Genomic DNA, 16,819 nt, shown 5'->3' with positions numbered 1-16,819 from the left:
AGAATCTTCTTGAAGAAGAAAACTACTGTTGTGTGGTGTTCTGTAAGATGGAGGCTCTTAAACATAGTAACCAGAATATGGTAAGCTGAGGTGGTGAAGGAATAATGCCCTGTGTGGGAAATACTTCACAGCACATCCACATAAAGGACATCAGAGGAAGAAGAAAAGGACATAAGAAAAAAGAAACAAAACTATACTCTCTAGAAAATGTGCCCTCTTCAAACTTACAAGCATTAAATGCATAAGCCTCCATCTATAAAATATAATATGAAAAGTTACAAATGCACTATGTCCCCCAGAATTCCCTAATCCCAAACCCTACCATCACAACACCATAACTATTCCTACTGTGTGAGTGAAAATGTTCTTAGGTAACCCACTAAAAAGTACAATGATTATGTGTCAATGAAGAATAAATTTAAAAATAGAGTAAAAACAGGAAATTAAGAAGGTTAGATTAATTATATTTCTAAGAAAAAAATGGAAATCAAATAATTTTATAGGACAGACAATTTACATGATGAAAGATAAGCTTTATCTGTCCTTTTTCTTTTGCTGCTGGACATGTAACCAAGGAACTTCCCCTTTCTAAGCAAGTACTGTGCCACTGAACTAAAGCAGGAGCCAGGAGTCTAAGCTTCCATAGGACAGTTTTACAGTCTACATATTCACTTGATCACCTCTGGTCCACCTCCAAACATGAAATCTACACTTCAATTTGAGTAGCAATGACTTGCTTCTTTGATTTATATAACTTCCCTCCAACGTAGCCTATGCTGCTTCTGTGACCTTACAAATGATAACTGAAAGCACCATAATATATTTTTATTTACTATAATTCTGACTGTGTCATTCGAGACCACACCTTCTGCATTGCGCTTTTCATCTCAGCGTTTCTCAGAGTGTAAATGAGGGGATTTAGCATGGGGGCGATCACAGTGTAAAGCACAGAGATTTCCTTATCATTGTTATCACTTCCTACGGGTAATACATAGGTATAAATACAGGGCACGAAAAATGAAACTACTACCATTATGTGAGAGCTACAGGTCGAGAGAGCTTTGCGACGCCCGGCAGATGATCTTGACCTGAGATTATACAAAATTAGTATGTAAGAAACGACAAGCACAAGAAAGATGGCAACTACCACCATTCCAGAATTGGCGATCACTAAGATGCTAACAACACGAATATCTTTGCAGACCAGTTTCAGAAGAGGCTTGACATCGCACAGGTAGTGATCTACGCGGTTGGGACCACAGAAAGGCAGACTGAGCACCATGAGCAGCAAAGCAATAGAGTGCCAGAACCCTACCCCCCAGGCCGTGGCAATCAGCATGTCGCACCTCTTTCGGCTCATGATGACCATGTAATGCAGGGGCTTCACAATGGCAATGTAACGGTCCAAAGCCATGGACACCAGAATGAAGATTTCCACACCTGACAGCAAGTGGGCAGTGAAGAGCTGGGTCATGCATTGATTATAGGAAATGTTTTTTCTAACTGCAACCAAGTCTCTGATGAGCCTGGGAACCACGGTTGAGGTGTAGCAGAGGTCCATGAGGGAAAGGTGGCACAGAAAGTAATACATCGGCTGTTCCATTAGGTGACTGCAGGTGATCGTGATTAGAATGATGGCATTCCCCACTAAAACTGCCAGGTAACAAAGCAGGAACAAGAGGAAGAACAGCAGCTCTATTCGCCTGTTTTCCCAAAGTCCCACAAAAACAAACTCTGTGACATTTTTATGATTTTCCATGGATTCCAGATGAATTCACAATACACAGTACAAATTATATTCATTTAAAATTATTTTTTAAATGATGTAAATTTGCTGCCTTCTTTTTAGTCTCAAAAACATTTATAAATTGAATAACCAGAATCATATTTATTATACACTTTAATTAAACTTTTTAAGGAAAAAGGTATATTTTATGCTTTTAATATATTTAATTAAATATCAGTACCAATATTTAATAATAGGCAATATCTTATGCCTAGAAATTTCATAGATATCTTGTACTATTTAACCCTCAAAGAAACTCAATAGGTATTAGTCACACATTCATTTTACATGTGAATCAATGCAAAACTAGCAGGTATTAGAGACAAAATATTATGCGAGTATTATGTAACAAATATAAGATGTGAGCCTGCATTTCTTTCCTGATTCCATTCTCTTAACATCTGTGCCACTTTTTAAACCAAGTATCAGTCCAACTGTTTTCCATCCCTGTAAATAAATCAGGATTGCATTACATTGAACACTATCTGTTAATTGCTAACTGTATAAAATCAAGGAATTCTCTTTCCTTTATTTCATACATGATTTGTCTACGAAATCTTGATCTCACAACTGGCATTTCATATATCCAGTAGAATTAGTATTCCTTCTTCAAAAAGTATCATGCACTTAATCACATCCATGAAGCAGTCTGAAGTAGCTGGCAAGTTTCAGTGTTTCTCCTTGGTAAATTTGAACAAAGTTCTAGATAGAGTTTGGATATAAAGAATTGAGGCAAACATTAGTGGTATCTAAATTGAAAGCTGATTTATATATTAGTCAAAAATATGTATTAAAATATGAAAAATGAGTTAGTTGATATGCAAATTGTCTTGATATTCTTCTTGTTTCTGACATTTACATTTTGAATTGTAATATCATACCCATAAATATATCATCCCCATAAAGATGTAGTCACTGTATCTATTCAAAATCAAAAACATACTCTAAAAAAGTTGTTAGAAATTCTAAAGACATCTTTTAGAGCTAACCGCTTACATGTTAGAACTACTTTATAAAGCTATTCGTTTTCTAGAGACAAGATGGAGGAATTAATGTAATTTTAAAGTACTACACTGCTTGTTTAATGTTACAGAGAGAGCACTGGAGATATGGTGGTCTCTTAGAACACAGAGGTAATATGTGTAATGCATCACCTTTTAACAATGTTTCAATGTCATTCTCAGCATTGTCTAAGGGATAGATTTCTCTGAATCTGTGTTCCCTCAGTGCAACTGGTAAGGCAGATCCAGCTTAGGGGCAGGCAGTGACCAATCAGCTGAGAATCTGTGATGTTCTTTTTCTCTACAGCTGAGCAATTCATTAGCTTTGAGCCTCTTTCTTCAACTGGTATGAAGAAGTAATGCTACTCAGTCAACTTCCCTTCCTCCAAAAGCAGAATGAGTCCAAGAATGGAAGATGTAAAAATCCTGTCAAATCAAAGGACCCTACGTTCTGAAAACTCTTTGGAGAAAACTAATATAAAAGTATCAAATTTACTAGTTAAAACGTTCAGCTTCTCTTGATTTGCATTCTCCCTCAAGGATATAGGTGAATTAAGTTAAGCACACAAAAGAAAATATATTGCCATTAGTTTAAGTTTGTTCCAGCTTCAAATTATATGGAAGAGTCTGAGAAATGGAAAGCAAAATGAACTTATTAATGATTTCTCATTAAATTTTTTGAACAGAGCTGTAGTAAAACTATAAAACCAAGATTATAAAGAGTACAAATATTGGTTCAAAATCTTTCTCCAGATATTGATACAAACCTCAAATTCTTTTTACTTGAAGATAGATGGCAGTCCTTCTTTCAGTGATTGAAAGACATCTATGGTAGGTACAGAGCGATGTGGCCAAAGATGCTACAAAGACCTTGCTTGGAGTCTCTAATAGAATTCCTTTGAACAGGTCACATCATGTTGAAATATCCACAGGTTTGAATCCATCCTAAATCCCTTTCTGTTCCTCTTTTCAAAAATAGTTATTTAAAGAAAGGAGAAGAAGAAAGGGAAAGGGAGGGAGGGAGGGAAGAGGAAGGGGAAGGAAGGAAGGAAGGAAGGAAGGAAGGAAGGAAGGAAGGAAGGAAGGAAGGAAGGAAAGAAGGAAGGAAGGAAGGAAAGAACGCTTATTTTAGCTCAGTCTTTGAGTATACAATCCATCCTGTATAGGTAGTCATTACCCCGAGAGCAGCTCTAGTTGTGTTATCAGGTGAATTATGTTCCCAGTCATGTTTAAACCAGTCAGAAAACATAAAAACATGAATGTTGATGTCCCAATAGTGTCATTTTCATACATTGGTCATTTGTTGATCCTTTTCTCCTGCTTTCCTGACTACCACACACCTTCGGTGCAATTATTACTATGCTGCTTTCCTTTCCCTTCTGGTAGCCTCTTTGATCCCTTTCATGTGACACATGTTCTATTACCCTGTTTCTTCTATTAGTATAATTTTTAAATCTCTCTGTCTCTCTCTCTGTCTTTCTGTCTCTCTGTCTCTGTCTCTGTCTCTCTCTCTCTCTCTATCTCATACATACACAATCAGGTTTTAAGAGTAAAGCATTTTTACTTGATTTGCTAACCTATTTATTATATAAAAACATAGCTTCCAAAGTCTGCATACTCAAATATTGATGGAAAAATTTCTATGCTGTATTACTTCAAAAGATATATTAACTGCTCTTCAATAATAATAATAAAAATAAAGCACTGAAGTACAATTCTTGAGAGGTGAATAAAAGACTAAGGTCATGAGAATATATTGGCAGTTTAAGCCCTCAAAAAAAGTTTATATATTTTTTTCCAACACTTCAAATAATGTTGCCTTTAAGGAAGAAAATTATAGAATAAAAATACATTAATTACTCATATTTTTAAAGTAAAATATCTATATACTACATATTTAGTAGAGATATTTTCTGGGCATGGTATTAAAATAATTCTTATTACTTACAATATTTTAAACCTGACATGATGCAGTGAGGCATATCTCACTGTTTTTCTGTCTGTTTTATCAAATAACGATGCCAGAAGTCAAGACTGCACATGTAAATCAGGGAACTCAGTGTCTAAAGCATGTTTGTATATTTATGAAGATCCTACTTGAATAATAGATGCTTGAAACCTTTGCTTTCCGATTTCCAAACCATTGAATTTCCTTGGATGTGTTTTTCTTAAAACTAACCACAGCAAAACATCCCCGAAGTTAAACTTATAAATGTGATTTACTAAAATCAAATTTCATGTTGAATCCATTCACTATTCCAAAGATTTTTTTCTAAATAAAAAAAAAGAGAGAGATACAAGCACTGATTCTAATGCTTCTGCTAAAATTCAAAGTTGTCTGGAATGTCAGAATGGTCCTTCAGGATGGTTGCTCTAACTCCTCTGTGAACATGAGATGAAAGAAAACAGTAGATGTGGGAAGCAACTATCTCTCCCATGAATCTTCAATCACAAATAGCATTATAAGGATTCATTGCTTGAAATACTCTGCAGTAAAAGACATAGGAGACCCAAGGGAAAAAGTCTCAGAGGTATTTTTAAAAAACAATGTTGTAGTTTTTACTGTGAAAATAAAGCCAAATCTATCTAGTGGTCTTATAAGTATGTGTAGGTCTTTCTTTTATTAATCTCTTTGGATTATTACATACATGCTTCATTGTTTCTGTAATGTGATTGTGCTGGGAAAGTAATATGATGACTTTTCTCCTTTGTTTTCCAGAAACATTTCCTTAAATACTCAAATGGCTATTGACATAGCCTTACTAACAAATGTTGAATTATTTATCATGAAATTTTATCGTGTTAGGAGAGTACCACAATGTTATCCTCAGCAATAGTATCCTCAGAAACATTTCATTTATCATAGAAGTCTGAAAATACTTCCTATAAGTTTAATTATGACCACTGGAAATTTAAAAGTCATATAACCAACTTTGTGTCAATAGATATTCACTAGCATTAATATAATTGTCAAAATGGGACAAATCTACAGTGTATAATCTGCTTGTCCTTATTTTCATGTGTGTCTCTTTGGTTCTTTTCCCTTTTTCCTTTTGTGATTGAAGAAGAGACGTGCTTGTAGAACATAAAAGGAACAGGATATGCAAACTGTACAGGATCCCTCCACAAGGTTTCTTTTTTATTCTATAGTTTATAACCTTTTCTACTTTCCTCATTATTTCTGAACACCCTCAGTATGATAAATTGAACTGCATCACATGTCCTTTCTCATTTTCCTATATCTGTTCATATCTTGAAATTTTTTTATTACAGTTGATTAGATTGCTGTTTTTAGTCGCTTTGCTGTACAACCCAGGTGGAGATATTTGTTTAAAAATATAGCCTCAAGACATAGAAAACACTGGATAGGAATGCATGACAAGACAGTGCATGCAATTTCACAGTGGAAAAGTGAGTGCATATTCCATCCTTAAATACTGATGAATTGTTGGACATTAAGCCAGAAAAACATAAATGATTTCAACAATATTATTATTAACAATTATTTTGATAATGAATAATTTGTTATTAATACTTTGCTGAACATTTAATGACTGTATTTTTCATGTATGAAGCATAAAATTTACACAGTTATAAAATTATTCTAAAATCCTCAAAAACAAATTTAAAGAAGTAATCTTACTCAGGAATTTAGTATAACAGATAACATATCTAGATCTAGTTTTTGGTAAAAAATATAAGTAGAGGCAGAGTTAAATATGAATGGACTTGGTAGAAATTAAAACTACAAACTTTCAGCTATCTAATTTGTTAATAAATAAATCAAAGGGCTTCAGTGCTGTTTAGTATTATAATACTTGGCTAGCATTTAGGGAACAATATTAGTAAATTATTGTAGTATATATAAGTATATATTTAAGTTTATACTCAAATTCTTATTTTAAAACTTTATTTTTCAAAATATGAATGAAATTCAAATTTTTACATACAGGTATGGAATTAATCCAGCACTCTTGGCTAAAATAAAATGTGTTTTCTATTTTTCCACAGAATTGCTTTTCAATTTTATCAGAAAGAAATTGGCCTAAACTGTAATATCACATTTGCACATTTCTATTAATCATTTTGTCCCAATGATTCAGTCTTTCTAGTACACATTTTTTTCTATTTGTGCTAAATCTTAGAATTATTACTAGCAAGAGTAGCCTGTCATGGTGGCAAATATCTCTATACATTCAGAATTCAGGAGAATGATTCAGGAGGCTTTCAGTCAGTTTGGTGTCAGCTCGGTATTTTACAGTGGGCTCTACTCTAGCCAGGACTTACCGGATTCTTCCAACGAGAAAATCTCTGTCTCAAAAAAGAAAGGAAAAATAATAATAAATCACACTGACATTGATAATAGCACCATGGTACCCATGATACAACTAATTAATGATGAAAAGCTAAGTACTTTTTATATCAGAACAAGAACACCACAAACTTTGTCATCCCCTCTAATAAATGCATTCCTAACAACAGCAGAAAATAAAATATTTCCAAGTGAGGAAAGAAGAAATTATATGTTTTATTTTTGAGGGGAATACATGAAAGTGCACACACAAAGCACCATGTTGGAAGTAATGTGAATTCAATGTATTTACAAAACATAAAATTGTGTTGTTATAACAACATCAGTAAGAATAAAATACAGGTGATGGTCACAGTCAGATAAGGACATTCCATAGCTTTTCAATACTGAAATCCAAGCCCATCCAGCTACTCTAAGAATTTGTCTTGGAGCATTTCTTTGGTAATTCTCACCTATCATTTTCTCTGATCTCTTTCCCTGGAACTCATATTATGAAGATATTGGCATATTTTGATAAATAAAAAAAATCTATACAAAATTTTTTTGGAGGGGTTATAAAAGTGCTCAGATAATAAAATGTTCTAAATGCAAGAGATGTTTACCTTAAAATTGTTAATTTTAGGTTATAAAAATTTTATTGCTTTAAAATATTCAACTCCTTAAAAATCACTTGAATAAATTTAACCAAAGGATGAAAGACTTGAACATTTAAAACTATAACATGGTAAAGAAAAATGGTTATCTTATCCAAAACGATCCACAGATTTTATTCAATCACAGTCAAATTATGTGTTCTCATTCTTCACAGAAAAAAAAAGTCTTTCAATTCATATGGAAGCACAGAAGACTGTGAATATACAAAGGAATTTTGGACAACAACAAGAACAAAACAACAATACTGAAAGTATTACCTTACTCAACTTCAAATTGTACTATGGAGTCAGTCTAATAAAATCAGCCTTGTGTTCATACAAAAACAGATCAAAGGGCTAACACTGAAGCCTCAGAAACACTCTGTAGAACCACAATTATCTGATTTTGAGAATAATGTCAAACACACACTCAGGACAGCAGACAGCACTTTTGACAAATGATGTTAAGAAAACTGAATAGTGGATCAAAATTTAAGCATTGAGACTCTGAAATTGCTTCAGAAAAAAATCAGACAGTACAGTACAAGATATAGATTTAGGTAAGAACTTTCTGAATACCTCAGTTACTCAGGAAATAAGGATATTAATTGACAAATGTGACACTTCTGCTCTGTAAGGTAATTAAATATTTCATTTTGTTTTCTTTATTTTTATTATATTTTACTTATTCCTTTATTTATTTTGAGACAAGGTCTCATGAAACCCAGCTTGTTTTCCAAATTTTAAGGTTCAAGGACAATCTTGAGTTTTTGATCTTCCTTCTACTTTCTCAGGTTTGGAATAACTAGGGTACACCACAAAACTTCATTTATTTGATGCTAGAGATTGAACTGAGGGCCTCATGGACATTACGGAAGCACTCTACCAACTTACCTACAACTCCGACCCAAGATTCCAAATATATATATTCAGAGAGAGAAAAGAGAAAGAGAGACAGAGATATACAGAGAGACAGGGAGATAAAGAATTAAGTGGTAATATCCTATAAGGGAAGAAAATGCTCCTCCTAGAGTCCATAGACTACCAGTAAAGAACCCAATGCTAAGATTTGTTACCTCATTCAGTGCCAAGATGATTTACCTCATTCGGAGTTGTTGGCAAGTGGGTGTCCATAGACTCCCAACCATTACAGGCTATTGCCATTTCTTATAGTTAGAATGTAATGGTAAGGCACTAATGTTAAAGACATGGCATACTTGAATCATAGAACATGGAGAAATCAAGTGTATACAAGTACCTGAAAGCTTCATCTGTACTAGTTAGCTTCCATTCTGTTGGAAGATGCTATGGCTGTTACTGAAAGAGAAAAGCAATTAATTCTCAGCCATGAACCCTGTTAGCTACAGTAATGACTGGTTAGGTAACCAGTGCAATAGTGGCATGAATTTTATGGGACTAACCAATCACTTTCTGACTGGACTTAAAGCCCATTCCTTAAGATGGAACCCATACCTGAAACTCTTACTGTTGCCACAGAACCCCTGACTAGACAGGTTGCATGACATAGTGGGAAATCTACTGCTATCATTCTTCTAAAACACATAGTATTAAATGACTTGTAATGACATTATTATACACATAGGTTAGGGAATCTTTCAGTCCACATCAGAGAAGGATTATTTGGTTTTGGTTTTTGTTTCCCCAGTAGAGAGAATAACACAGAGGTCTACACCTTGTCATCATGCAGAACACAAAAGACTCCAGAGTTCTCAACTCTAAATGGAAATGCTATATTACATTGTACTCTTTCTTCTTAAGGCTCTGGAAACGTGTGTAAGAGCCAGAGGCAACAATAACTTATATAAAAGTAGTTTTCCAAGATAAAACAGGGAAGTTGTGCACATGAACTCTCAGAGGTTGAAGCAGCATGCACAAGATCTGTGCAAGATTAGTACAGAAAAAAAAATCCAGACTAGAATGGGGAGGTAGACACAAAGTTCCAACTCTAGATGAGCTATATTGGCAACTGATAGGTTCCTGGAGCCAGTCAGGTTTCTTTAAAGATGTGACACTTGGTAGGTCTACCACACTACAGAGGATGGTCCTATAAGTAAGAGTCCATGGGTAGCCCGAATTGGACTTGATGGGTTATTAAAAACAAAAAGAATACATGAAGTTTTAGGAATGGAGGAATTGGAATGGATCTGCGAAGAATGAGGGAAAGTAATGAGGGGCAAATATGAAATTATCAAAAATTAATTGAAATGGTTAAAAATTAAGTTTGAATGGAGGTAGCCTACAGAACTGGAAAATGCCAATTCTAGAAGACATGGATGATCAAACAAAAATCCCAGTACCCGGTGTGGAATAACTCATGACAAGATGTTGGTCAGGAAGGGTACAGAAGCCCCAAAACAAGATAAAATATTGCCATTTTTCTTGGTTGCCACCAGAACTCAATGGTAAGACCCTGTTACTGAAGATACCACATTCCTTGGTTGCAGGACATAAAGAAATAAAGAAGGATCCGACCTAGAAAGTGCTATGCAAGCTCTGGGGGCCAAAAAAATCAACTATTTTATCCAGGTTTGAAGGTTGTATGCTATAATACCAAATTTGATGCACAGTGTGCCTGTAGTGAAATAGTGGCATGATTGTTATGGGGGTAAACAACTGATCCATGAATGGATTTGAAACCCACTTAACAGGGGGAATCCATGCCTGGTACTGTGAACTTGGTCAAAAATCCAAGACTAGGGACTGGAGAGATGATTCAGAGGTTAAGAGCACTGACTGCTTTTGCTTAGGACCTGGGTACATTTCCCAGCACCCACATGGTGGCTAAGAACCATCCTTAACTCCAGTTCCAGGAGAATCCAAAGTACTCTTCTGACCCCCACAGCATTGCCAGACATGGGTGCACTCACATACATCCAGGCAAAACACTCATACACATAAAATAAAATAATAAATTATTAAAAACATGACTAGAGTGCTCATAAATGTGAGGAGGAAACTTACTACTGTAGTTTTGCTAAATTGGCAGAGTAACAAACTGCCTTTCAAATATCTGTGCTAATATGTATAGACCAATGTTACAATAAGCTTTGGTCAGATAATCTCTATTTGATTTGAAAAGTGGGGAATGCAGAGACTCATGGCTGCTCAGGTTGTGGAGAATAAGTGATACTTGAGGGGTCAGCCTCAATCAGTACATTTATAAAACACTTTAAAGCCCAGGTTGTATTCCAGAAGATGGGGCAGAAGCAAATGTAAGAGTCAGAGGATGGGAAGAGAGGCCAGGAAACGTTATCTTCTGTGGCTGATACAACCGTTGCAATCATGAATCCACGGTAAGTATGGCTGCCTGCACTGGGCCTTCACAAGACAGAGCATGTCAACAGTCTGTCACTCAACCTGGTGATCTATTGGCTGTAGATGAATGCATGTGGGAGGAGAGTCATTGTCTTCAGTTGTGTACTCACTGGTGAAAAAATACTTCCACACCCATAGTCACCTGGATGGCTAGGGATAAACTCAGTGGGTCACAACACAAAACAAAAAGACATGAACATGAGAAAGATTTACAGGAAGGAGGGGAAAGTTAACAGAGATGAGAAGCAGATAAGAGAGGGTGATGAAGTAACAAAAGCATATTACATGTATGTATGACATTTTCAATGAAAAAATGTAAAGAATGAAAAAGAATTTTTCTGACATTTTATTTTGTGTGTGTGTGTGTGTCTGTGTGTGTCTGTGTATGCATGTATTGCTTGAATATAGTAAGTGCACCCATGTTGTGCAATGCCTGCGGAGGACAGAAGAGGCTGCTGGATCCCCTGAAACTGGAGTTATGGACAGTTGTCAGCTGCCATGTGGGTGCTGGGATTCGAACCCGGTCTTCTGCAAAACAGTTGGTGTTCTTATCCACTGAGCTATCTTTCCAGCTTCCAAGAATGAAAAAAATTTTAAAAAGAAATTCCAGTACTCAGGAGGTAGACACAGAAGGATCAGGAGTTCAAGATCACCTATCGGTACAAGGCTAACTTGAGTATTGTGAGTCAATATTTCAAAAATATTAGTAACAAAAATGTAACCAAATCCTTTTAAATGCCAGGTCCTTTTAATAAGGTGTTGCTATACAGCAGTCCCTCTGCATGAAATAACTACCATCAGCACATCTTAGGCTAATTCTGATCTCTAAACATAGTCACAATTGGTCTTGTTGATGGTTGTGCTTATTCATTAAAGGAGTGCCAAGCAGGGTCACAGGACCCTCACCTGAGTATCCAGCTACACTTCCCAGTCAACTAGTCCAGTCTTGGGAGACAAAAGAAAAAGAAGGAAGAACCCAATTGAGGGATGCTTTTGGAAGGCCTTGTCAAGAAACTCCAACAGACTCTCATATGAACATTTGAAAATTTCCCTTATCTGACTTTTTTCTAGTTCCTTGTCTAGAACTTGTAATGCTAATCATTCTTGCTTTTACTTCTCCTTCACATCTCCTTTCATGATTCAAGGACTTTCTTTTCCCCTTAGAGATAAGAATTATGCAATTTGGAAGTCTTTTAGATAGACCTACTGAAGGGGTACTCCAATTGCCTCACCCTATGTCCCTGTTCAGCAAGGAAGAAGCCAAAGACGTTCCCTATTGGTTATTTGGGTAACCCCTTCAGAGGATGGCATGTTAAGAATAGGAGGTAGGAATTGGCTAGGCAGTTAGGGTAAAAAGACCCCAAAGAAATGTAGCCAGTTTCTGAGTTAAAAGTCAAAATGTCCTTGGGCCTCTTAGCAACATACTCTTTTCCAAAGGCCAAAAATGCCCAAAGTATTTGGGAGCTTGTATCTAATCCTTAAATGATTTTAGAGTTACCTCTTCAGACGGAGTGTTGGAGGTGAGGAAGTGGGCATGGATTTGATCAAAACACCTTATATTCATTTATGAAATTCTCAATAATGTTTTTGTAAAAGTTAAAAAAAAATAAAGAATGATGAGCCAAGGGAAGGCAACTAATACATTAGTATTCTATACATACAGGTTTCAATAACTTTGGTGAACTCATTCACTCATTCATTCATTTTGGTTTTTGTTTGCTTTGGTCTTTTTGAGACAGGGCCTCCCTGTGGCCCCAGCTGGCCTGGAACTCCCTACATAGACCAGGCTGGCCTTGAACTCACAGAAATAGTCTGCCTCTGCCTCCCAAAGTTATTTGTTTATTAAAAGTATGGAATGGATACCTGAGTGATTAGAGATCTTGAAAATATACAGGACATTGTCTCTGCACTTATGATGTGAGGTAGCTGCAATATCAGAGAGTATACACAGAGTGTCACAGAAGCAGAGAGGAAGAAGTGATCAATTGTGTGAGATGAGAAGGAAGTTCAAGAAATGTTTTATGTAGACTATAACAGCCTTTCATCCAAAGGATGAGCAATGGCAAAGGTGTCCCCCACAGAGAGATAGTTCAAGTAAAGGCTGTATATAGATGCTTCAACATCCATAGGTTGGGGAAATCCAAGCTCTTGTACTCACATTACAGTGACATGTGGTGAAGAAGCAAAGGTAGTTTGAGGTCAGAGTCAATACAGTGCTAATCTAGGTCTCTGCCCTGTAAACTATGATAAGCTGTGTTAAAGAAATTTTGAATTATCAGGTCTGAGTTGTAGTCCCATCTTCTAGATGAAGAAGGAATAGGGACATGGCTTAGGAGGCTATCACAATCAACTGTCACATGAGGCAGGGTGTAGTGTTCAGGTCATGTTTTCCAAGTTCTTAATGTTAGGAGCTTCAGAGTCGCTTTGGGTAAGTGCAGGAAGAGATAGGCAGGAATCCCCTGGTAGACAGAAAGCCACAAACCAACCACATCCAGAATCCTGTCAGAAAACACACAATAGAGACGGGCATAGTGGTGCATGCCTTTAATCACACCACTCAAGAGGGAGAGGCAGGCAGATCTCTGTGTGTTCAAGGGCAGCCTGGTCTACATACGAAAAAAAAGAAAACATGCTTAATAACACATGACTATGGTCCCACAATGAGGAGAGAGGCAGAAAGATTGGAAGTCCAAGGTCATCCTTGGCTGCATATGGAATTCAAGGCTACACTAGGCCACAGGGTGAGACTCTGTCTCAAAAATTAAAACTAAGGGGCTAGAGATATGGTTTAAAATTAAGGATTATTTTTATTATTTGTTCTTTGAATGTCTGTTAGACTTCTGCACTGTATCCATCTGGGCTTTTAACATTGGGAGATTTTTTTTTTTAATTTTTAAAAATGATTTATTTAATAACAACATACTTAGAAGAAGCATATCATTACAACATTGGGAGATTTTTAATTACTGCTTCTATCTCATTGATTGTTTGGATTTCTTTAAACTGATTACGTAGGCTTGGTATAATGTTTTTAGGTGGTTTCTAGAATTTTGTCGATTTCTTATAGATTTCCTAGCTTAGTGGAATATAGATATTTGAAGTATGTTTTTAAAATTCTCTGAATTTCTGTATTAGCTGCTGAAATCTTTACATTTTCATTGCTAAATGCATTTTATCTATTTTCTCTTGTTTAACAGGGCTAAATGTTTATCAATCTTATTAATATTTCTAAGAACCAAATTTTGGTTTTATGTTTTATTTACTTACTTGATCTTATTTCATTAATTTCAGGCCTTGTTTTGATTATTGCTTCCCGTTTACACTTTTTAGATGTTTTACATTCCTGTTTTTCCAAAGCCTTCAGGTTCATGTGAATCTTTAAGTCAATAATTTGAGAGCTCTCAAAGTTTCATGTAGGCATTTAGTGCTGTAACTTTCCTCTTAGAACTGCTTTCGTTGTGTCCCATAGATTTTGTTATGTTGTTTTCTTTAACTTCATTCTCATCTGGAAATTTTAATATTCTTTATTTCTTCCCTCACACACTTTTATTCATTAATGCATTGTTTAATTACCAACTTTGCACACTTTCTGTGGTTTCTATTGCTTTTGATATATTGCTTTCTTTGATTGTGGTCTGATAGAATACAGGACACTATTTAAACTTTCCTGTCTTTGTTGAGGCTAGAGTTGTTATCTAATATATGATCAATTTCAGAGAAAAATCTATATGTGTTTGAGAGGAACATGAATTCTTCCTTAGAGATTGAAAGGGGTGTTCTAATAACATCTGCTATATCCATTTAATTTGTAATGTCATTTAACTCCAGTCTCTCTAAGTTTATTTTCATCCATCTGACCTGTCCATTATTGGAACTGGTATAATGAGGTCACCCACAATCAGTGTTAGGGGTGTAATTTCTTGTCTTATATATTGTAGTATGTATTTAATGAAGCTTGGTATGACTTTGGTGATTACATGCTTGCAATTTTAATATCTCCTTGATTGATTGTTCCTTTAATAAACATGAAGAAAATCCCTATCTTTTCATACTATATTTGAAATATGTTTTGTCAGATATTAGAATAGTTACACTTGTTTGTTTCTTAATTCCATTTGTATTATATGCTTTTTTCTATCCTTTTATCCTAAGGGGTTGTCTATCATTGATTACAAAATATGCTTCTTGGAGATAGTACAAGATAGATTCTGTTTTATAATTTGATCTGCTAACTTTTGTCTTTTTTCTTTTTAATTTATCATTTTATTTTAGCTGTAGCATGTATTGCCTGCTTGAGTTTACTCATGTCATGCAATGGCTATTGAGGACAGAAGAGGGTGTTGGATCCCCTTGAACTGGAGTTATAGGCAGTTGTTAGCCACCATGCAGTTAATTGGATTTGAATCTGGGTCTTCTGCAAAAACAGTCAGTATTCTTAATCTCTGTGCCATCTTCTTCAGTCTGAACTTTGTCTTTTTATTGAGGAATAGAAACTTAATAAGAATAAGTGTTATTGAAACATATATGATAATTCCTGTTACTTGTTTTTGATGCTGTGTTGCTTTCTTAGACCTCTTTTTATTAACTTCTGGACATTTTTTATTTATTCCTTATGACTTTATGGATATGTCTTTCTTTATATTCAGAAATATTCTTTCCAGCATCCTCTGATATTGATTAGGGGCCATACATTCTTTAATCTTTTATTGTAATTGGAAATTTTTTATTTCTCCTTTAATTATATTTATTTATTTTGGGGCTTTTTATGACAGGATCTTCACTGCAGCCCCAGCTGACCTAGAAATCACTATGTAGATCAATTTGGCCACTGTCTTATAGAGATCTGTCTGCTCTGCTTTCAGAGTACTGGACATAAATCATGCACTGCCAGGCCTGTCTCTCTCTGTCACATTTAATGGATGGTTTTTTGTATATAATCTGGATGGACCGTGGTTGTGCTTCAGAATTTGTAATGTGTGGACTGGAGAGAAAGCTTAACAGTTAAGAGCATTGGCTGCTCTTGTAGAGGACCTGGTTCTAGAACCCAGATAGCAGATAACAACTCTTTGTAACTGCTGTTCCAAGTAATCCAACATACATTTTGACCTCCGTGGGCATTGCACCATATGGTGCACTTGCTTATGTGCAGGCAATACATCCAGACACATAAAATAAGAATAATGAACAAAATATTTTAAAAAGAATTAGGAATACATTTTTCCTCATTCTAAGGAATTTTAAAATTTTGTCAAATAATGTTATTTTTAAAAAGAAGGCCTAGGGGATCTAGATGGGCCTGGGTATGGTGAAAATTTATTCCATAGCATCTTGACAGTCCTATGTAATGAGAAGAAGAGGGTCTATCTGTGGAGAGGTCAGGAGGGGTGAATAGGAAAGTTCCGGAAAAGCCAAGTTGTCCCATGGCATAAGAAGAAATAGACTGATTTGATGACATGGGTGAGAGGAGCCCTCCAGGAGATTAGTGACAGAGAAAAAGGGAATACTGAAGGGACTGAACTGGTCCCTGGAGTACAAAGCACTGGACCTACTTAGAGGTACAAGAGCAGGGCACGCCTGGTTGCAAGGCAAAGGGAAAGGGCGACAGTGCCCAGTGGACTTGTGACTCAGGGAAGAGGAACCCCAAAGGTGTCAGGCAGGCCTTTCACTTCTTAACCTTAGTCACTGTACTGAGGTAGTAGTTGTCCTTCTCTCCGTTGTAGGTCCTCTGTCTCTGTCTTTGCATACTGTAATA

At 35.8% G+C, this 16,819-nt stretch overlaps 1 protein-coding gene across 1 annotated transcript; it reads right to left on the bottom strand.

Annotated features, from left to right (window-relative positions):
• Positions 1-832: 832 nt before the first annotated feature.
• Positions 833-1,759, bottom strand: LOC103729595 (olfactory receptor 4P4-like). The gene has a single exon (XM_008827672.2). The coding sequence runs from the start codon at positions 1,757-1,759 to the stop codon at positions 833-835; it is 927 nt and encodes a 308-aa protein (XP_008825894.1).
• Positions 1,760-16,819: the final 15,060 nt, after the last annotated feature.

The sequence above is a fragment of the Nannospalax galili genome, unplaced genomic scaffold, assembly GCF_000622305.1.
Source record: "Nannospalax galili isolate Female #2095 unplaced genomic scaffold, S.galili_v1.0 scaffold593, whole genome shotgun sequence".
NCBI lineage: Eukaryota > Metazoa > Chordata > Mammalia > Rodentia > Spalacidae > Nannospalax > Nannospalax galili.
This window is presented reverse-complemented; position numbering and strand designations above follow the sequence as displayed.